This window comes from Sander lucioperca, chromosome 23 (genome assembly GCF_008315115.2).
Source record: "Sander lucioperca isolate FBNREF2018 chromosome 23, SLUC_FBN_1.2, whole genome shotgun sequence".
NCBI classification, from domain to species: Eukaryota; Metazoa; Chordata; class Actinopteri; order Perciformes; family Percidae; genus Sander; species Sander lucioperca.
In genome coordinates, this window is record NC_050195.1 from 18351125 (window position 1) to 18374497 (window position 23373).

At 42.9% G+C, this 23373-nt stretch overlaps 2 protein-coding genes across 2 annotated transcripts in view; both read left to right on the plus strand.

The window, feature by feature from the left end:
- LOC116050034 overlaps positions 1–10949 on the plus strand; it is an 11070-nt gene extending 121 nt beyond the window's left edge. The window contains exons 1-11 of the mRNA XM_031300100.2: positions 1–485; positions 4437–4569; positions 4651–4888; positions 5626–5902; positions 5995–6172; positions 6804–6880; positions 6962–7142; positions 8817–9065; positions 9180–9351; positions 9440–9588; positions 10550–10949. The exon at positions 1–485 is cut by the window's left edge and continues 121 nt beyond it. Coding sequence (XP_031155960.2) covers positions 30–485; positions 4437–4569; positions 4651–4888; positions 5626–5902; positions 5995–6172; positions 6804–6880; positions 6962–7142; positions 8817–9065; positions 9180–9351; positions 9440–9588; positions 10550–10692 — 2253 coding nt within the window. The 5' untranslated portion in view covers positions 1–29 and the 3' untranslated portion in view covers positions 10693–10949. The remainder of the gene's footprint in view (positions 486–4436; positions 4570–4650; positions 4889–5625; positions 5903–5994; positions 6173–6803; positions 6881–6961; positions 7143–8816; positions 9066–9179; positions 9352–9439; positions 9589–10549) is intronic.
- Positions 10950–22113: 11164 nt separating this feature from the next.
- Positions 22114–23373, plus strand: LOC118494327 (gastrula zinc finger protein XlCGF49.1-like). Its single transcript, XM_035998003.1, has 2 exons — positions 22114–22370; positions 22866–23373. Exons 1-2 carry the CDS (start codon positions 22307–22309, stop codon positions 23339–23341), a joined length of 540 nt encoding a protein of 179 aa, XP_035853896.1. The 5' UTR covers positions 22114–22306; the 3' UTR covers positions 23342–23373.

Genomic DNA, 23373 nt, shown 5'->3' on the forward strand with positions numbered 1-23373 from the left:
TTGGGACCAAGGCACACCTGAAGGCACACATGATGACTCACACAGGAGAGCAACCTTTCAGCTGCTCAGTCCGTAAGAAATCTTTTGCGCAGAGTGGAGATTTACAGAAACACATTTCGCGAGATTTCCAAGGTAGAGAAAATGAGCTACGACCGTGCGAGCGCGATAATAGTTTTTCCTCGAGAGACATCATGGTTCGCAAACGAGCGAAGCATAACAGTTGCTCAGTGTTTGCATGTACAGATGAACACAAAAGTCTTTTTTTAGCTCCTTCACCCGAGCCTCTGAAGAACCAGTGGGTTCATTTTATTTTGTCTGGAAATGCACCGACACAACTTCCCAAAGTTTTGTATGTCTGCGCCAAACATTTCACCGACGACTGTTTCCTCAACTTGGGCCAATACAGAGCTGGCCTTGCTGAGCGTCTGAAGATAAAGTCTGGATCGGTACCAACTCTCCTTGGCTCAGCTACAAACCTCGGACAAGTAAGCCAACTAACGCTATATAATTTTGTTGCTTTACTGTATATGGTTATCTAGCTTGTTACCCTTAAGGAACTTGCACACTGCTCCAACAAACGGCAACAAACACCAACAGTTGGGTCAGTGTGGGCCGGCCGTCTGTGTTTGTTGGCGTTTGTTGGATGGAGTCGTTAGAGGTTGACATGTCCAGTCTGGTCTGGTGGAGTTGGAGTATGTCAGACCAATGTCGCCCATTTTTCAACAAACAGCAACATTCTAACAGCTCGAAATGCTGTCTCTAAAATGTTTTTTTTTCTGGCAATTAGTGGAGTAACCATAGTGAGTAATTCCTCAAAAGCTTGAGGAGCAAAACGGGCAAAATTCGCAAAAGCTGGAGTATCTTCTGAGCGAAGTTCTTGACACGAGTTAGGATAGACACCCTGTTTTGCATGTCCAATATCCAAGGTTTACACCCCAGTCTCCTCCTGGCTCGTCTTGATTGCCGTCTCTCTTGTACACGGCTAGCAGCTCTACAGGCCAGGTAGACCAGAACTACTCTGGCCACATTCAACAAGGTCTCCACTTCATCCATGTTATATTAAACCAAAACGCAAATAAGAAAAGGTAGGACTAGGTGACCAAAGTCAGACTTGTCTGTTACTGTCTGGGCAGTGTGGACTGGCAGTTGGGTTTATGATCATTCTAAAGACGACCAACTAACAACTGCCAACAGCTGCCAACTTTATAATGTTGGAGTTTGTTGGTATTTGTTGGAGCAGTGTGCAAACTCCTTTTAGAATGTGGCTGTAACATTAGCTCTGCAGCTAACAGCCCAGTTACTGTTGCTATTGCTAATGTAAAGGTAGTAGGGCTGCACGATTATGGCCAAATTGATAATCACGATTATTTTGATCAATATTGAGATCACGATTATTCATTGATTTTTAGGGGAAAAAAATTTGAATTGCACTTTCACATTTAAATAAACAGAGCACTGCTTTCCATCCATGTTGAGCTACAATCCTGCTAATGTACAAATATTTTGCATCAAATTAAGACTGGTCCTTATTTACAGTGCATCTCCTAGAAGCAACATATAAATAAAATTTGACCAAAACTCTACCCAAAATTAAATCGACAGAGCACTGCTTTCACTTTCATGTTGTGCCTTAAAATTAAAACAAGGTTACGCTTCTACTCTGGATTGCAGCTGCAACAGTCAGGAAAGTTTTTCACAGACTGCCGCTGCAGGGTCTGCGCAGAAACATCTCAAATGCCCCCTGGTCGCTGGCTGTCAGTCTACGAAGCTCTTAATTCAATATGCAGCGGCGTTTACTATGAGCGGAGCACGCATTTTAAGTATCAATATTGCAGGCGATAATGTTCATTTAATTGTGGGAAGCCCAAATTGTGATCACGATTAAAATTTGATTAATTGTGCAGCCATAAAAAGTAGATAGCATCAAGTATGTGTGTGAATACACACACTGTAACGCAAGTGTTGTACATTAATGACTGGGCATGTACATGAGAATTGGCACATTTAAGGTGCCTTACAGCAACGGGGCCTGAGGCACCGATCTCAACTGCTTGGATATCAATGGAATGTCCCGAATCTTGAAGAATGTCTGGTGGTCACCCTACTACAAACGAATACAACTGTTTTTACCGATGAGGAGATAATTATGGCCCGTTAACTCTTCCTAAATACGCGGGCCCACTCATGTTTTCCCCTTCACACCTGGTTCAAATCAATGGGCTATTAGCAGGTTTCTGCAGAGCTTGATGTAGTTGTAATAACATACATTGTAAGAACTTTTAAGATATATGAAATATAAAATATGTAGGCTAAACAAATAAATGATGTAATATAGGGGTGTCACGATTCGATTACATTTTCGAGTCTAAGGTCACGGTTCCATTCGATTCTCGATTTTTACATTTTTTTTTTTTTTTTTTTAAGCACAGGTTGCTATGACATTTTTAGACTAGACTTTTATGCAATATAATATCTGACCTTTGTTCACAATGTACCACACTACATTGTCAAATTTACAACATTTATTAACAACATAATGTAAGAATTAGAGTCCGGATCGGGCCGCATTTTTCTGTCCGAGCCCGACACAGTTAAAATCTCATTTTGTTCTCATCCTAATGACACATGTACGTTTGTTTGTGTGGAAAGCTTTTATTAAGCAACTGGAAGGCATTCAGAAATGTCAACAGATGAGGTCATCAGCTCACACGGGGCAACAAGCGCACGTTAACACAGGCGCGCACCTACATAATAAGTTTTAAATTTAAAATATTCAATGCCTTTTCACGCTGATGTGACCGAACCCGACCCGAACCCCAACATCATTTCTAAATATCTGTCCGAACCCGGCCGGGTATCCATCCTCTAGTAACAATAACGTATATCTTCAGTCAATTGGAAACTTAAGTAAAATAACCTGCCATCTAGTTTCTCATTTGTATTTGATGTTGTTGGGTATCACAAAACGGAATATAATACGAAAAAGTTCTATTTTACAGTGGTTTGCAAGCTCGATGCCTTCCAGGCAGCTAACCCTAACCCTAACCCTAAACATAACCATTGCCGCGCTGCCTGGGAGGAGACGTTGGGGGGCAAAAAACACCAAAGACCGGTTTGCAATGATTCTCCTTTCCCCCACAATGAACTGTATTATGTCACGTTAGGGAGACGACAGACCAAAGCCCGCTTGAGAGTGACGAGAGATGAGTAAGAGAGTGTTCAGCGGTAGATAGCGTAGATTATAGAAATGTGTGTATGCTATCTTTAGCACAAACGGATTCTGGCAGCATGCCTCAAATCCTGGATGCTGAGTGAGGCACGTCGCATCTGCTGGTCGCGGGGTCAGCTCCTCGACCAGCGACCAAAACGCACTCGCCAAATCGCTTCCCTACAGCACAACAGTGGGGGTTAACCTGCAACATGGACAACTTAACAAACTATTTCCGAACAGTTGAACATATACTACTCCCTGTGTCCTTCTCCATTTCTACATCAGAAGGGGCACCGAGTGATACTGACTGCGACTTGTAGCGATCGCCGCTTTTTGGTCCTACACGTCCTGCGTCTCACACCGCCAGTCCGCCGCGATAATTACACCAGCAATTGCAAACTAAAATGGCGCTAACACGCACCCGTGGAAGAGGCCGATTCCATCCAGTGAGTGGCTCCGTAGCTTGCCAGCCCTCGGCGACGAGTAAAAGGTCCCGTTCTTCTTTAGCCTCGTTCTAAGTGGATTACTCGTCTTCCTTTCTTCCTCTGTGATTCTACTGGAAACCCCCAACCCCACGCTCACAGCTGTGCAGTCTCCGGAGCGACGTCAGAGTATTGGCCGTAGCCGGAGGTAACTCTGCCAAGGAGGCAATAAACGATTATCAACTAAAAGCAAGAGGCTTCACTATGTTGGTTTTTGGTGTCCCGTTTGTGGATTTTGCTAGGGATCTCGAAGAGAACGGTTGTGATTTTGAGAGGAAAAGGATCTATTGAAATTTAAATTGTGGGGTTTGTTTTTGACATGGGGGCGTGGCATCGACGATTCCATTTTTTAATTTGAAGTTCGAGATTGTGACTTCGTGAAATCGTGACACCCTTAAAGGTGCACTATGAGTTCCTGCGGGGTCACTTCTATTGACGTTCCAAGTAAATTCACATTTACGACCCCTGTGTTGTCTCCCGAGACCGGGCGTTTTCACGGTGTGTTCAGGGGCCAGGCAGCTAGCGGATCAAGGAGAGATGCCTACGATTTGAGACAAAAATTAAATTGCGCTGAAACCATGGAGGAACTCACCTTTTAATGTAATATCATTTTATCATTTCCTAGATCTAATTTTAAGTATTCATTTCATTCACTAAACATGCTTATCTTCTTACAACTTGCACCTGGAATATATACAAAGTAAATAAATTGAGTACTAATTGACCTTGTTGTCTGTACACAGGCCAGCACATCAAGTGCTTACATTCAGCTGCCTCGCTCAAGGGATGTTGCCTGCCAGACAGACCACCTGGAAACACACACTGTAGGCACACAGCTATTCTTAAAGACTCCGCTGCCCCAATTTAGAAGTGAAGGTATGTACTTGCCACCTTCAGTACATTTAATTTTGATGTACTTAGTACGTATTCTGGCGTTAATATTAATTTTGGCCGCAGGTGTCCAGGCAACTGTCTCCTGCAAAGATTTCGGTGTGGGGCCTTCAAATGCAGACCCTTTGTGCCTGTCATCGGCACCTATACAGAGACCACCCAAAAGACCTCGTCTAGACCTCGATGAAGAGCTGGAGGACAACCCGTTGGAGGGCAGCTCTGTAGTGGAAGCTTCAAAGGGACAGGATCCCACTTATGATCCTGCCGACTCCATCACAGCATCGCTAGACTCTACACTAAAGTCGTAAGTTACTGAGTGTGAAGATAGGTGTGTGGCTCGTGACAGCTTTCATCATTTTTATAAATTGTATGGCATTCTAACATAAAGGATTAGTCTCAGTGAGACTGTTGTTGTTTATAGCATTACTTTTAGGATTGTTTATGTGCATATAAAGATTATTAAACCAGGTGCAAACAGGGTGATGGTTTAAAGTACAGTCCAGATGAAAGCTCAATGGCCCTCATTTATCAACCTATCGTAGAAACCAGCGCAGATATGCCGAAATATGTCGGTCAGTGGCAGAAATAAATCGTTCACTTGTGGCCATTAACAACACTTTAAAAGGGAACCGAAAACCTGAAGAATAAATAAAAATGTCGTGCATCATCATGTTTCCTGTATTGAGTATCATTGCCAAACATAATGCTATACCTTTTTAAAAGCGAGGAATAATATCCTGTCTCCTTGGTATAGCCCCCAGTTGGGGCTGTGCTGGGCGCTGCTCTCTGGGCATCGGCTCATCTGGATCTCTGGCCGTCATAATCAATCCAATGGAGCGCTCCACCAAGTCCACGCTGACTCGAAAACGTGCGTACGCGAGTTCAAACGACGTGAGATTTGATCGTAGCCTCCGCTCGCGTCCATAGTGATAAATGCCGCGCTTTGCGTGGAAATGACCGTACGTCCTACGTTCGTTTCGTAAATAAGGGCCAGTCTGTTTACCTCAAAATGAGTTTTCCTTTCTTTGTGGTTTGATACAGAGATGATTCGTCCGCCCCCACCCACAACAACAAAAAGTACATAGTGTACGAGAACTGCATCATGGAGTTGTTTAATGCATGTCCAGTCTGCACGCGGGCATGTGATGTGAGGACCCAAAGGCTGGGGACCTTCCTGTCTGTGAAGCAGCGGTGCCTCCATTGCACATTTACAAGACAGTGGAATAGCCAGCCCGTCCTTGGGAGCACGCCAGCTGGAGATCTGCACCTTTCTGCCGCCGTGTACCTGAACGGTGCCTCTTTCACACGAATCGAAAAGGTAAATGATGTGCGACTGTAAGTTACTTTGACTGTGAATTCCTTCAATTTAGATCACATTACATGTATCATGTATCCTCCCCACGCCAACAGGTCTTCAAGGCAATGAAGCTACAGTTGTTTGGGCATGAAACATTTCACCGCCATGCCAGAGCTTTCGTCGAGCCGGCAGTTATTCACCACTGGAAAGTCACACAGGATGTGAATCTGCAGCGGCTAAGTCAGGAGGAAAAAGTGACCCTTGGTGGTGACATGAGAGCTGACTCCCCAGGTATTGATACTTTACAGAATTAGTGTAGTTTATACAGGGGTTAGATATTGTTTGAAGTTAAAGGTGCAGTAGGTGAGACTTATAAAACTAACTTTCTGTCATATCTGCTGAAACTGACCCTATGTTCCAGTAGAACTACATGAAGAAGGTCATTTAAAATAAATCCAGCTCCTCTGGCTCCACCTACAGCCTGGAGAGAGATTTACAAAAATCCACCGCTCCCTGTTCAGATGGACCAATCAGGGCCAGGGGGGGCGTCTAACTGTTCAGATGGACCAATCAGGGCCAGGGGGGGCGTCTAACTGTTCAGATGCACCAATCAGGGCCAGGGGGGGTGTCTAACTGTTCAGATGCACCAATCAGGGCCAGGGGGGGTGTCTAACTGCGTGCCAATCACTGCTCATGCACACGCATTCATTCTCCCTTGTGGGGGGAGGGGCTTAGGAGACCGTTTTGGGCTTTAGCAGAAAGGGGGGGGGGACTGAGAAGTTGTTCAAATTTTTTGCCAAGTCCTGGATCTTCACAATCCTACCTACAGCACCTTTTAAAAGGAATGACCTAAATAAAATGCCAGACATAATACCAAAGTATTAAATACTGATTACTAATTTCACTATTTGAACAAAAACAGGCCACTCTGCAAAGTATGGGAGCTATACGATGATGGATCTCCATACTAACACCGTTGTGGACATTCAGCTGGTTCAGGTGAGTTGTCATTTGGTTGTCATTTGAAAATCAAAGTCTATAATGTATTTTTATTAATATATTGTTTTTCTGCGTTAACAGAGCAACGAGGTTGGTGGTAGCAGCCACATGGAAAAGGAGGGCCTGACGAGGAGTCTAGCATTACTGGAGTCGCGGGGCGTCAACCTCGATTGCATTGTCACTGATCGTCATCCACGAGTACAGGAGTTCCTCAGGGAGAGAAACATAACCCATTACTACGATGTCCGGCACATGGCAAAAGGTATATTGTCAGTGCCAATATGGAGCTGAGTAGGGCTGTGTATTGGCAAGAATCTGGCGATACCATACGCATCACGGTACATGGGTCACGATTCAATATATTGCAATATATTTCAATACTGTGCGTAAGGCGATATATTGGGATTTTTTTTAAAGTATAATTTTTGAAAAACTAATATTTAAAAAAAGACATGATGTGCATAAAAGTCAAAGAAGTTTACTTTAGGTAAACAATTCAGGACACAGAAAATCAAACTGCCAGTTTGGGATTGTGGTTCCCAGGTTCTTAGTGAGCTAATGTTTATATGCTAAAGTAGGTCAAAGTTCAGCCATAGCTACGTTGTTAGCTTCTAGCAAAAAGTCAGGCCCTGTTAGACACTGTTAGACACTGCTAGGCCCTGCTAGGCCCTGTTAGGCACTGTTAGGCACTGTTAGGCACTGTTAGGCACTGCTAGGCCCTGCTAGGCACTGTTAGGCACTGTTAGACACTGCTAGGCCCTGTTAGGCACTGCTAGGCCCTGCTAGGCACTGTTAGGCACTGCTAGGCACTGTTAGGCACTGTTAGGCACTGTTAGGCCCTGCTAGGCCCTGTTAGGCACTGCTAGGCACTGTTAGGCACTGTTAGGCACTGTTAGGCACTGCTAAGCACTGTTAGGCACTGTTAGGCACTGTTAGGCACTGTTAGGCACTGTTAGGCACTGCTAGGTGAGGACACTAGTGGTGTGTCTCAGCATAGCCATCTAGCAGTAGGGGGTTTAAACAACATAAACGTGAACCACTGTCTTACAGGAATATTTTTGCACATAAGCTTAAAAAAAAAAATATATATATATATATATATATATATATTAAAAACTAATTAAACTAATATTTAAAAAAAGACATGATGTGCATAAAAGTCAAAAGAAGTTTACTTTAGGTAAACAATTCAGGACACAGAAAATCAAACTGCCAGTTTGGGATTGTGGTTCCCAGGTTCTTAGTGAGCTAATGTTTATATGCTAAAGTAGGCCAAAGTTCAGCCATAGCTACGTTGTTAGCTTCTAGCAAAAAGTCAGGCACTGTTAGGCACTTTTAGACCCTGCTAGGCCCTGCTAAGCACTGTTAGGCACTGTTAGGCACTGTTAGGCACTGTTAGGCACTGCTAGGCGAGGACACTAGTGGTGTGTCTCAGCATAGCCATCTAGCGGTAGGGGGTTTAAACAACATAAACGTGAACCACTGTCTTACAGGAATATTTTTGCACATAAGCTTAAAAAAAAAAAAAAAAAAAAATATATATATATATATATATATATATATATATATATATATATCAATTTTCAAAAACGCAATATCAATATTATATATATTGATATTGCGTTTTTGAAAATTGATACAGTGTTGCAAAATAAAATATTGCGATACTCAAGTGTATTGATTTTGTTTTACACCCCTAGAGCTGATTGACGTCCATAGTTTTGCTCCAGTCTTTTCCTTTCTTTGAGGTGTTAGTCATATCCTTTTGGGTTTTTTTAAGCTTGCGTAAAGCTCCCTCTTACTGTGAAATTGTGACACTATGAGTAAATGGTAACAAATGCTTTGAAATTGATTATGAAATGCTACAATAGAGTAGCCTAATCACTCAGTTTATGAGTGTCTTAACTAAGTGGAATGTATTTTGCTTTCGTTGTAGGAATTTCAAAGAAACTGGAAGCAATCAGTAAGCAGAAAGACTGTGAGGAACTCAAGAAGTGGATGAAAAGCATCAACGACCACATACACTGGACGGCAGCTGGCTCAACCTCCGGCCCAGAGAGAATCACAAAGTGGACCGCCATCCTGAACCATGTTCGAGATGTCCACACACACGAGGATTCTCTTTACCCCGAGTGCGAGCATGTGATCCGCAAGACAACTGACAAGAGGAAATGGCTCCAAGCAGGTATTTCATCAATATAACAGGCTAAATGTCACTTTCAGAAATGGACCACAGATCATTGTTGTAATATTCTGTACCGTATTGTTTTCTAATATGATATTTTCTTATTGTCTGCAGCAACTCCAGCTTTCTACAAGTTGGAGAAGTTGCTGACAAACAAAAGAACGCTGAAGGATGTCGCAAATCTGAGCCCCCACCACCAAACTTCATGGTTGGATGCTTTCTGTGCCGTCGTCCTTCGTTTTGCCCCAAAGAATGTTGTCTTTCCCTTTATTGGAATGCTGTGCAGGTGAAAGAGAGTTTGTTTACCCAATACTTTTGGGAATTATAGCCTAAAATATCTGTCAATATTAACACATTTAGTCTTGTACTTCCAGACTCTACCTGGCTGCGATGCATTATAATGAGAATGCGGACCGACCACAGGCCGAAACAGAGGAAGGTGTACCTCTCTTGAAAATCTCCTTTCCAAAGGCTAGGAAGGGAGAGTGCAGAGCCAACCCTCAAAAGACACAGCCCACCTTTGGTAAGGGTTAAGATCAATTCAGACAACACATATTTTGGAATTCTAAAATGTATTTCTCCAACACGTTCTCACTCCCATCTCGTAAAATATGGTGCCTCTTGGCGTTGTCATTGACATAGATAAAAGTCTCCTCTAGCGTCATATAACGCGCTTTATCGAAATCGACTATTGGCATCTATTTTGACGCTGTTATGTTAAGGAAAAGGTTGTGGGTGGGCTTACGTTTCCGTGACTCGCGGGAAGAACGGGACGGTTGGGTTTAGGAAACGTGACATGCGGGACATGATCCCCGGTCTCCTGTGTTTGACTCATCCACTAGGGCTGGGCGATATATCAATATAATATCGATATCGGGATATGAGACTAGATATCGTCTTAGATTTTGGGTAATATCGTAATATGACATAGGTGTTGTCTTTTCCTGGTTTTAAAGGCTGTATTACAGTAAAGTGATGTACTTTTCTGAACTTACCAGACTGTTCTAGCTGTTCTATTATTTGCCTTTTTCCCACTTAGACATTATGTCAACATTACTGATGATTATTCATCTAAAATCTAAGTGTGAAGATATTTTGTTGAAGCACCAATTGTCAACCCTAGAATATCGATATCGAGGTATTTGGTCAAGAATATCGTGATATCTGATTTTCTCCATATTGCCCAGCCCTACCATCCACCCCCCCAACCAACCTCCTTACGCAGAATTTCGGCCTTTCATACTACTCGCTACCGTAGTCGCTCTTAATGCTACGTCATCTTCAAATCCCGTGTAGCTGCTGCTCTCCCCGGTACGTTTTTTTTTGTTGCTTCAGACGCTGACAGCCAATGCCCAAACGCCCATATTTTACGAGTTCGGAGTGAGAACGGGTTGATTTCTCTTGATGAAAAATCAATTAAATCCAAAAACACAGGAACAAACCAAATCCAACCAATTAAAAAGAGCTTGTGTTTTATGATACAGGTTATGTTGCTGACATGATGGACCTCATTTTTGAGAAAGTCTTCGTCAACCCTACGCCATACACCGCTGCGCTGTTGGCCATCCCTGTCCCGGAGGACCTATCGGCGCAGTACGAGAAGACGGACAGTTTAAACCCTACGTAGTGGCCTTCCTCGTCAGGAAACTCCGAGCGGATGAGCAGGACCACACAAGCTGGAATTTAGGACCTGGATTCTGCGTCCCCAGGAGGCCCCAGCACCAGCTCACAAAGGACCGATAGGAGAGATACCGACCAGCGGCGGAACAATTGATTCTGATCTTTAGTCTTGCAGAGATTTATCATTGGTTTGTGTTCTTGTTATCGAAACGTATTATTCCTATGCTCCTATGGATCATCTTCAATGCTTGTTTTGTAACAATTTTCACATTTTTTTTCTCCTCTCTTGACACTGTCTACACCACGTGTGTCAAACTCAAGACACGCAGCCAAATCCGGCCCCTCCCAAATTTGGATCTGGCCCACATAACAATTTAGGTTTGAGATTCAGAAATTCCCATATTCAGGCCTTTTAAAAATGTGACCAGAATGCATTGTTTTTGCTTGATTTGCTCAATTCTAGGACAGCTATTTTTTATTTTATTTTTTAAATGTTTTTTTAAGATTATTCTTTGGGCATTTTTAGGCCTTTATTGACAGGACAGCTGAAGAAATGAAAGAGGGGAGAGAGGGGGGATGACGTGCAGCAAAGGGGGGCCGCGGGTCGGAGTCGAGCCCGGGCCCGCTGCGTCGGGGAGCAAACCCATACACATGGGCACCCGCTCTACCAACTGAGCTATCCGGGCGCCCAAGGACAGCTTTTTTTAGGGCTTTATGTGGGCCAAATGTAGCCTCGTGAGACTGTCCTGATCTGGTGAGCTCCAGTTTTCCACTCGCAGATCAGTCTGGCATCTTGAGACGGAGAAAATTTGGAGCCGTTCGCCAAACAACCGACCAATCAGTGTTGGTTTTGAGGCGGGTTTAGGTGGCGATAGACAGATGGTTTATCCAATCAGCTAACCAGTATTTTCAGACAGCGGTAGCCCTAATTCTGTTAGCCGCTCGCTAATGCTTTTTTCTCTTGGATCCTTCTTTTGGAATATGGACCGGGAACCTGAAATGGAGCCTTTTATTCGTAAATCCTCGTTACACAAACTGCAAATATCCTTTACCGACATGTTGCTTGCTTGCTGAGCTAACGAGCTATGCTTTGCCTGCAGCAGCAGGGGCTTGTGGTTGTATTTTCATACGCTTCGTTGATCTGATTGGTTGATTTGGCCCGTCTATCACCAACATAGGTGGTGATAGACAGATGGTTTATTCAATCAGCTAACCAGTATTTTCGCCCCTTCCCAAAAGTTCTCCAACAGAAAGTTCCCAGATGGATATGCCGAGCAAATGGGAAGCGATCCATCTGGAGTCAGGTTAGGCCAAATGTGAAAGTATGTAAAAACATGCAATAAAACAGTCCAAAATATTTGCCTCTTTCGATTATTCAAAGCATGTCAATAAACTGTACGTGTCTGGCCCCTGATGTGATTATCATGTTCTAGTGTGGCCCTTAGTGAGATTGAGTTAGACACCCCCGGTCTACACTACGGAATGAAAATTAGGTAATATATAAGATTTGTTGGTGGAATAAACAGTCAAGACTCAAACTTCTGCAAATGTAGAGGTGTGTGTGTGTGTGTGCGCGTGTGTGTGTGCGCGTGTGTGTGTGCGTGTGTGTGTGTGCGTGCGTGTGTGTGTGTGTGTGTGTGTGATGTGTGTTCCTCTTTGTGCGTGCGTGAGTTTGGACTAAAAAAGGTGGTACATGATCTTGGTAAGCAAGTTTTAGTGCATAAAAAGTCACCAAAATGAAGGAGTTGAACCTCATAGTTAAATAATTCATGAAAGACATAAAAATGAAGAGAATAAAAAAGGCTTTTATTGTGACAGCGGTCCCCCCGGAAGTGGTGTTTGTTGTTGTTTCCCCGTGAGGAGAGAAGCCGTTAGCTGAATCCAGATCAGGGAATCCCAAACAGCGTTTGTTAGTTTGTTGATCAGAGATGGAGCGACACCGGGAACACACGGAGGAGACCAAGCCGAGGGGAGAAGGTTAGTCTGACAATCTAACTGCTCTCACAACCACGCTAAGCTAACGCTAGCCTGCTAGCTGCTAGCATGCAGCTAGCTCCTGAAGCTAATGTGTTTTTATCAGCGTGCTAACTTTATCTTATATATAAAAGTGTGTGTGTGTGTGTGTGTGTGTGTGTGTGAGAGAAGTATGTCAAAAAAGTACCCACTAAGAAAGCTCCAAGATTTCCATAAAAAGTGCACTATGACACGCAACAGCATACTTTCCATTATATTTTTGACATATTTTGAATTGTCATTTGTGTTTTTTTTCTTTGCATAGGCTAAATAAAGGTATTTCAGCTGTGAATTGGTGCATAAAAATGTATCAAAATGCAGGAAATGACGGTTTATGACTGTTTTAGACATACTATACCATGACTTTTTATCACTTTCTTCACTGTGTCAAGACTCCCAGAAACATGTTTTTCCTACAATGCACAAAGAATAATCCAACCACTTCCCCCCCCTCCCCAACCTCAGTCTACACAGTTTAACTATGTCCGTTACGCTTATCAACACTGACATGTAGGCTGGCTGGGTTGTGCACTATGTCATCGTGCAATAAGTAGGTTATTGGGGTTGTGCATTATGTCATTTTGTGCAATACGTACAGGGTTGTTCAATTAAAAACTGCCACTGAAAGGAGGAGTTAATGTGCTTATTATATACACTACCGGTCCAAAGTTGGGGGTCACTCCAGACAGAATACCAGCTGAGATCAGTTGCATTGTTTTTTTAACCAGGGCAGCAGTTTTCAGATTACATTAAGTCCTAACATAATTGCAAAAGGGTTCTCCAATGTTTTCTCAGTTAGCCTTTCAAAGTGATATCAGATTAGCAAACAGAATGAGCCTGTGGACCATTGGATGAATGGTTGCTGATAATGGGCAATGTAGATATTGGGTTAAAGATCAGCCACTTCTGTCTACAACAGTCAAGAACCCTTTTGCAATTATGTAATCACATAATGTAATCTGAAAACTGCTGCCCTGATTAAAAAAACAATGCAACTGATCTCAGCTGGTATTCTGTCTATAATGGAGTGGAATGGACATTTCTAAGTGATCCTAAACTTTTGACCGGTAGTGTGTGTTCAAATTTCTTTATTAGGCTAAACCCCTGGAGATGTATCATCTCGTTTTCGTGGGGGTCCCAAGTGTAGGTATCTGTCTAACGTATATGAGAGCATGTTTTGTAACTTTGCTTTGGGATTGTTGTTTTTGGAGCCGGCACAGAGCTGTGAAACATCGATCTACTGTCACAGAGCTGTGAAACATCGATATACTGTCACAGAGCTGTGAAACATCGATCTACTGTCACAGAGCTGTGAAACATCGATCTACTGTCACAGAGCTGTGAAACATCGATCTACTGTCACAGAGCTGTGAAACATCGATCTACTGTCACAGAGCTGTGAAACATCGATCTACTGTCACAGAGCTGTGAAACATCGATATACTGTCAGGTATTATCAGAGGAAACAAGAAATTGTGGTATATTGACATCCTATAACATTCTATACACTTTGACTTAAGAGTTGGTATAAGGAGATGCATGAACTTTACCCCACATTTACTGAGAACATCTGGAAATTGTTAACATGAGTAGAGGTCCCCCAAGACAGAAGAGACCTTTGTTGGAGTTGTGCCAGATAACAGGCATTGATTGGTCAGTTATCCGATCCAATGGTATACTTACAAATCACGTCCTATGCTAATTCAATGCCTTGAGATATAAGTTTTGTCCACACAAAGAAAAGGCAGAGCGGCAAATTTTGAGGTTTGGGTTGGTCGTTCTCCAAGCTCTCTGCAGGAGTTTGTAAAATTGATGCTGAATCTTTGATTGTAATAAACCTTTAAAAACACAAACTCTCAACATCAAACTGCCAACACGCTCACAACAACTAAGTTTTGATGTGTTTTAGGTGGTTTATATTGTTGTTGCTAATGGTTTGATAAGATATTGTGTCTGTAAATAGTTGTTTCCGCTAAAAAAGTATGAATATTTACAGTACAAATCTTCTCAAAATGGGTTTTATCTCTGACTCTGAAATCTCCATGTCAGCAACATTTAAATACACCAAACCTTCCAGTATAGTATATAGTATAGTAGTTGTATTCCTGTGTATATTCAGGATTCTTGGATTTTTTTTTTTTTTTTATGGCTGTTGACAGTATTTTTATTATTATTTTCTGATAAAAAGACACCAAAATCCCCTCGGTAAAACCCTTATGACTCTAATATGTCAACAAAATAAAAGAAGAATTTTGAATCTGGCTTTATCCAGTGTTCAGATTTCTCCTGTGGAAATATATGCAAATTAGCGCATATTTAATAAGATCATACCTAATTTGCATATTTAAACATACAAATTCTAAAAACTTGGAATACAAAAGATATTTGTCTTAATGTCAGTAATCAACTGGGGAAGTTTCATGCTGATATCTGTTAGTATTTTTTTTTTGTTCCTATTCACCTGGGCCTAGGGGTTAATAACAGATGTGTCCCCACTCTGTCTCTCTCTGGGACATGTTTTCATGCTAATCGAATGTGTTTGTAGCTTGAAACAAGCTAGCGCGGACCGCTGAGTAGCTTACAACGCTAGTATTTGGGGCACAGGGAACGTAAAAACAAATTGCTATTTATACCACTAAAAAAGGCTCAAAATATCACCAAACTTCAACGGTAGCATAATGAGGGCCCTACATGTTAACAGAAGCATTGAGAACTTTGTAAGTGTACAGACAGTTTATTAAAAAGATAAATTATAAAGACAGTCGCGTTCTCGTATACAGGCGGCCACCGTCTTGGGAGCTTAGCGTGATTGGTTTAAAGAAACGTTAACAACCCAGAGAGTCTTCCAGTCCCAGAATGCATATTTGCTTTTTTTTGTAGTCTTTAAGCCTTTCTTCAAGGCTTTTTGACCATTGTGGTGACAGGGTTCCTGCGTTGAAGAAGGAATAAGGCATTTTTTATTCAATATCACTTAAGTCGCTTAAAACATGTGGATGGAAACATACAGTGCTCAGCATAAGTTTACATACCCATGCTAAAGTTGACTAAAAAGAGGAATAAACATCTATCTTATGGAAATTGATCTTAATGCCTTAATTCAAAAAATGAGGAAAAATCCAACCTTTAAGGACACCAGTTTTCTTTGTGAATGAATAATGTATCGTAAATAAATAAATGTTCTTCCTTAAAATACAGGGGGCATAAGTCAGTACACCCCTATGTTAAATTCCCATAGAGGCAGGCAGACTTTTATTTTGAAAGGCCAGTTATTTCATGGATCCAGGATACTATGCATCCTGATAAAGTTCCCTTGGCCCCCACATCATCACATACCCTTCACCATACCCCCACATCATCACATACCCTTCACCATACCCCCACATCATCACATACCCTTCACCATACCCCACATCATCACATACCCTTCACCATACCCCACATCATCACATACCCTTCACCATACCCCACATCATCACATACCCTTCACCATACCCCACATCATCACATACCCTTCACCATACCCCACATCATCACATACCCTTCACCATACCCCACATCATCACATACCCTTCACCATACCCCCACATCATCACATACCCTTCACCATACCCCACATCATCACATACCCTTCACCATACCCCCACATCATCACATACCCTTCACCATACCCCACATCATCACATACCCTTCACCATACCCCCACATCATCACATACCCTTCACCATACCCCCACATCATCACATACCCTTCACCATACCCCACATCATCACATACCCTTCACCATACCCCCACATCATCACATACCCTTCACCATACCCCCTCATCATCACATACCCTTCACCATACCCCTCATCATCACATACCCTTCACCATACCCCCACATCATCACATACCCTTCACCATACCCCCACATCATCACATACCCTTCACCATACCCCCACATCATCACATACCCTTCACCATACCCCACATCATCACATACCCTTCACCATACCCCCACATCATCACATACCCTTCACCATACCCCCACATCATCACATACCCTTCACCATACCCCCACATCATCACATACCCTTCACCATACCTAGAGATTGGCATGGGGTACTTTCCATAAAATCATCTCTCAATGCAAATCTAACCAGCTGTTAGGCTAACCGACATAAAACCATGTTAATCTCTAGGTATGGTGAAGGGTATGTGATGATGTGGGGTATGTGATGATGTGGGGTATGTGATGATGTGGGGTATGTGATGATGTGGGGTATGTGATGATGTGGTCGTTAACTTTATCGGTTATCAGGCAAATAAACGCCAGTACAGATAATCTGCAAACTGCCAAAAAACAGCCTGATAATCGGTCGATAACTAGTTTTCAGTTAGATTTATTACAGCTAATTGGCTTTAATTTAATCCTTAATTCTGTGTGGTCTCCCTTCTTTTGTCTTGAATTTGAGCTTGTTCATGACACAGTCATGCCTAAAAAGCTTGTATTGTGGCTAGTCCAGATGTCAGTGGTGGTTGACACATACTCTAAGCTAGAGGTCGACCCATATGGGTTTTCTCTGGCCGATGCCGATCTTTAGAAATCAGGGTCAGCTGATGGCCGATATTTGGCCGATATGTGCTTGTTTTTAAACCTCTATTTGAAAAATAAAATGTAACACTAATATACACAGAATTTCTCAGCAAAAACATTTATTGAACACTTCACCAACCTACACTTGTATACTTCAATTAAAAATGTATAATGTAAAAACGTATTGTAGCCTATATTGTATAAATAATGTATGAAAAATATATTAAATAAACGAAACAGGTAAGAAGAAAATAAACTTTGTCAAATAAACTTTTAAATGAAAAAAATAAAGTTTAGTGCACTTATCAGCATTTATTAAACTTCTGAGAATACAAATCTGCTTCACAGAAAGTGACGTTATTATTAATCTCAACATTTCCTCCTAACTCCTGTTGAATCCCATCAGACCAGGGCTCTCTAAAGTCAGTTCTTGTTCACCTTGTTGGTTAGATCATTGTTCATTAGTTTGTGTGTTTTCTCTGTGTTTTGGGGACCCTCCTGTTAGCCTACATGTCCTGTTGACCTCATCAGGATCTTATCTCAGCACATTTCTGTCATTCAAGCAACTCTGAGTTGTAATTTAAAACTCATCCAGCCAGTTTAATCAAATTAAGGGTTTTAGTCGTGCTCGAGTCCATAGATGCAGTTAATGGATAGCCTACAGGAACGGAGAACTGAAGGCTCTGTTAGCAACGATTAGCTCCGTTAGCGGTTATCTCCGTTAGCGGTTAGCTCCAGTTAGCTCCGTTATAGGAGTGGATGAGACTGCCAAGGACAGGGGTAACACCCAGACTCTGATAAATGACATTCGGGTAGCTTCCACAGCGGTGTGGCCGCGGTGTTTTGTACGGTTTTATTAGTACAGTTAATCCCAAGGTAAGAACACCAGCAACATGCTACTGCTAACGGTAGCGTCTGAGCCTGAAGTGACTGCGCGAGACACACGGCAAGACTTCACGAGGGGAGGGGCTGGAGGCAGCTGGTCTGGGTACGTTGTAAAAAATGTCGCCTATTCATGTTTTTAACACTAGGCTGCCCGCAGATGCGCCTGCTTATTAATCGGCTTGATATACTGGGATATTGGCCGATGCCGATTATGTCAGAAATTGCCAAAAATCGGCCGATTAATCGGTCGACCTCTACTCTAAGCCAGGGGTGTCACACAGGGAATGAGAATCACATCAACATTTATAGTTTATTAACATGTCATTGCAAGTCTCACGTAGTCTTCTCACTTGCAGCTTGGTCGACTTAAAGCCCTAAAAAAGTCCGCAAAAAAGTTTCTTAGCCATTGTAGAATTTAGCAAATCAAGCAAAACAAAGATTTTATTTTTATAAGCAGCTACCACAAAGCTGACTCCCAGCAGCCTGTTTCACAGCCTGCGTATGAAACTATCTGCTTCTGGGGGAATTTATCAAAGTCTAAATCTGCTCTGAGTGTCGCGTAATTACAGTGTGAAAAACAGTTTCCTGTCTTTTTGGATTGACGCACAACTAGTTGGGCCAGAATTCATTGTGAACCTAAATTGGTATTTGGGCCGGATCAAACTTTGCGGGCCTTGGAAATGTTTCCTTCAGCTCAGTTTTCATCTTGACCACCAGCCGGAGCAGAGTGGAGGAATGAGTTTATTTAAGGGTGGTAGTGTAACAGCTCAGTTTTGTATGATGACCTTTGGGGACCTGAGATAAAGCAGATGATTTCATTATGAAGCTGCGTCCTTATCAGAGTGAAATCAGCTAATTAGCAAAGTATTGTTGAGACTCCCATTAACGGCTGTCTGTCTGTGTTTCAGTTTTACCTCCAGATGTTCTTAAAGTGATTGTTGGTGAAGAGGAGCAGCAGGAGTGTAGCTCCAGTGTGGACCAGCAGGAGCCAGAGCCCCCCCCAAACATTAAAGAGGAACAGGAGGAACTGTGGAGCAGTCAGGAGGGAGAGCAGCTTCAAGGGCTGGAGGAGGCTGATATCACCAAGTTCCCATTCACTCCTGTCCCTGTGAAGAGTGAAGATGATGAAGAGGAAGCTCAGTCCTCACAGCTTCATCAGAGCCAAACTCAACACATGGAAACAGAAGCTGATGGAGAGGACTGTGGAGGACCAGAACCAGCCAGGAACTCACATCCACTTTTACAACCAGAGACTGAAGACCAGACTGGAGACTCTTCTGAACCTGAGACTGATGACAGTGTTGATAGTGATTTTTGGAAGGAGACAAGACGGCGTCGGTCAGATGAGAGAAGCTGCGCTGATGAGAAATCATTTAGCTGCTCTAACTGTGGGAAAACATTTGCCTGTGAGGCAGATCTGAAAACACACATGAAATGTCACACAAGAGAAAAAGCCTACAGCTGCGCAGTTTGTAAGAAATCTTTTACACAGAGTGGAAGTGTACAGACACACATGAGAGTTCACACAGGAGAAAAACCATTCAGCTGCTCTGAGTGTGGTAAAGCTTTTACACAGAAATTAAGTTTACAGAGACACATGGTCCGCCACACAGGAGAGAAACCTTTTAGCTGCTCTGAGTGTGGGAGAAGATTTGGCCGCAAGTCATCTCTAAGGAGACACATGACAACTCACACAGGAGAGAAATCTTTCAGCTGCTCAGTCTGTAAGAAATCTTTTACACAGAGAGGAGGTTTAAAGGCACACATGAGAACTCACACAGGAGAGAAACCATTTAGCTGTTAAGTTTGTGCTAAAACCTTTACAAATAGATGAAGTATGACCGAACTCAAGGCAATGCACACGGGAGAGAAAAGATTCAGCTGCAGTGTTTCTGACCAAAGGTTTGCCTGGTGTTCTGATGTCAAAAGACTGCCCGGTCCTACTACCACTCACAGCTCATACACTCTGGCTCCAACAATCCCAAGACTCTCTTCTCTACAATAAACAAACTTCTTAACCCCCTGACGACATTTCTACAATCTTCACAGTGGACAAATGCAACTCTTTTCTCTCATTTTTTCAATCCAAAATCAACACCATTTACAACAACTTGACCACCTCCTCTGCTCCTTCAACTACCGCATCAGAGTATGAGGGCGTGCCCTGACAGTAGCTAGGTAAGGACTACTAGCCAGTCAGAAGCAGAGTATGAGGGCGTGCCCTGACAGTAGCTAGGTAAGGACTACGAGCCAGTCAGAAGCAGAGTATGAGGGCGTGCCCTGACAGTAGCTAGGTAAGGACTACTAGCCAGTCAGAAGCAGAGTATGAGGGCGTGCCCTGACAGTACCTAGGTGAGGACTACTAGCCAGTCAGAAGCAGAGTATGAGGGCGTGCCCTGACAGTACCTAGGTGAGGACTACTAGCCAGTCAGAAGCAGAGTATGAGGGCGTGCCCTGACAGTACCTAGGTAAGGACTACTAGCCAGTCAGAAGCAGAGTATGAGGAGTCCTGAGTGAACAAGAAGGTGGTTATTGTCAGAACTTTAAAGATCAAGACTCCCAAGTGTTTCTTTCTCTAAACATGCTTTTCTATCCTCTTTTCCACACTAACCGAACACACATACACACACAAACACGCATACACGTGCGTTGAACAGCTAAACGGCTAGCCCATAGCCACATGGGGCTGCAACCAGCTGACCTGCCATCTTGGCTCTCGTGGTGTGTCATCCGCCACCTTGATATCGCGGGGTTTAGCTATCCCCGCGGTCTCGTCACCCCCCCTTTTCCACACACACACACACACACACAGAGACATGTCTGCTACATGTCTGTTTTGCTTTTGTTGTAGTTTGTAACAAGTATATAGGTTTATTGATTGAAGAGCTATTGACAATTAATAATTTGGATGTTAAATAAATTCTATTATACTTTAAAGAGCAGTTGTTTGTGATTATTTGCGTGTCTATTGTAATAACTGCTGGTTGAACAGGTCAGTGCTTGACTTTCACTATTCTTTTGTTCCTTTTGAAGATACCAGATAAATTAATGAAAGTCTCAAAGTCGGCAAATCTGCCTAAATCTGCTCTGAGTGTTGCGTAATTACAGTGTGAAAATAGTTTCCTGTCTTTTTGGTTTAGCGCACAACTAGTTGGGCCAAAATTCATTGTGAACCTAAATTGATATTGGGGCCGGATCAAAATTTGCGAGGGGCCGGATTTGGCCCGCGGGCCTTGAGTTTGGCTCTATGCTCTCAAATGTTTCCTTCAGCTCAGTTTTCATCTTGACCACCAGCCGGAGCAGAGTGGAGGAATGAGTTTATTTAAGGGTGGTAGTGTCACAGCTCAGTTTTGTATGATGACCTTTGGGGACCTGAGATAAAGCAGATGATTTCATTATGATGCTGCGTCCTTATCAGAGTGAAATCAGCTAATTAGCAAAGTATTGTTGAGACTCCCATTAACAGCGGTCTGTCTGTGTTTCAGCTTTACCTCCAGACATTCTTAAAGTGATTGTTGGTGAAGAGGAGCAGCAGGAGTGTAGCTCCTTAAACAGAGTTAAACAGAAGAGGCCTCAGAACGGAGCCTTGGGGAACACCGCATTTCATATTTGTCTGCTCAGATGTTTATCTATAGACACAAAGTAGTCTCTGTTCTTTAAGTAGGATTCAAACCAGACCAGAAAATTAAATAAGAATAAGATAAGCCTCAGGTATAATTGTCAGTCTTTACAGCACTCAGGCTGAAAGTAAGACTGCAGAAACATGAAATACCATTTTTTTTTACCACGTAAAGAGATTTGAAAAGAGACTCTGTACTGTTGATGCTGTCTCGCTGTGTCTGTGTTAACGTCTCTCTCTGTGTGTTTCCTGTTTCCTGCAGATGTTCAGCAGCTGTCGGTGGTTAAAGAAGAGGTTCCTCCTGAGCAGCAGGAGTGGAGCTCCAGTGTGGACCAGCAGGAGCCAGAGCCCCCCCCACACATTAAAGAGGAACAGGAGGAACTGTGGAGCAGTCAGGAGGGAGAGCAGCTTCAAGGGCTGGAGGAGGCTGATATCACCAAGTTCCCATTCACTCCTGTCCCTGTGAAGAGTGAAGATGATGAAGAGGAAGCTCAGTCCTCACAGCTTCATCAGAGACAAACTCAACACATGGAAACAGAAGCTGATGGAGAGGACTGTGGAGGACCAGAACCAGACAGGAACTCACATCTACATCCACGTTTACATCCAGAGACTGATGACAGTGTTGATAGTGATTTTTGGAAGGAGACAAGACAGCGATCATTCAGCTGCTCTAACTGTGGGAAAACATTTGCCTGCAAGGCAGATCTGAAGACACACGTGACATGTCACACAGGAGAAAAAGCTTACAGCTGCTCAGTTTGTAAGAAATCTTTTACGCAGAGTTGGAGTTTACAGAAACACATGAGAGTTCACACAGGAGAGAAACCATTCAGCTGCTCTGAGTGTGGTAGAGCTTTTACACAGAAACTAAGTTTACAGATACACATGGCCCACCACACAGGAGAGAAACAATACAGCTGTGTTGTTAGTGAGCAAAGATTCCCCTGGTCCACCAGCCTCAAAGTTCATCATTGTGTTGGTCGTCAGTCCTCACAGCTTCATCAGAGACAGACTCAACACATGGAAACAGAAGCTGATGGAGAGGACTGTGGAGGACCAGAACCAGACAGGAACTCACATCCACTTTTACAACCAGAGACTGAAGACCAGACTGGAGACTCTTCTGATCCTGAGACTGATGACAGTGCTGATTGGAAGGAGACCAGAGAACCTCAGTCAGCTTTAAACTCTCTGAAACATGATTCAACATGTAAGAAAACATTCAGCTGCTCTGAGTGTGGGAGAAGATTTGGCCGCAAGTCATCTCTAAGGAGACACATGAGAACTCATACAGGAGAGAGACCGTTTAGCTGTTTAGTTTGTGCTAAAACCTTTACAAATAGAGGAAGTATGACCGAACACATGGTAATGCACACAGGAGAGAAAAGATTCAGCTGCAGTGTTTGCGACCAAAGGTTTGCCTGGCGTTCTGATGTCAAAAGACATAAATGTGTTGGTCGTCAGTCGTCACGGCTTCGTCAGAGTCAAACTGAGGAGAAGAGAGGGAAAGAGAAACAAGTTCAACACCCCCAGGATCAGCATCATCTTAATTTGAAGTGAATCTATGTAACATTTTTATGTTTCTGAAACTG

Excerpts from the sequence above, each read along its gene's own strand:
- LOC118494327 (XM_035998003.1), top strand. The coding sequence starts at position 22,307 with ATGGAAACAGAAGCTGATGGAGAGGACTGTGGAGGACCAGAACCAGAC. Across the intron at positions 22,371-22,865 it reads AGACAGGAACTCACATCTAC|TTTTACAACCAGAGACTGAA; the intron begins ATCCACGTTTAC and ends ACTCACATCCAC.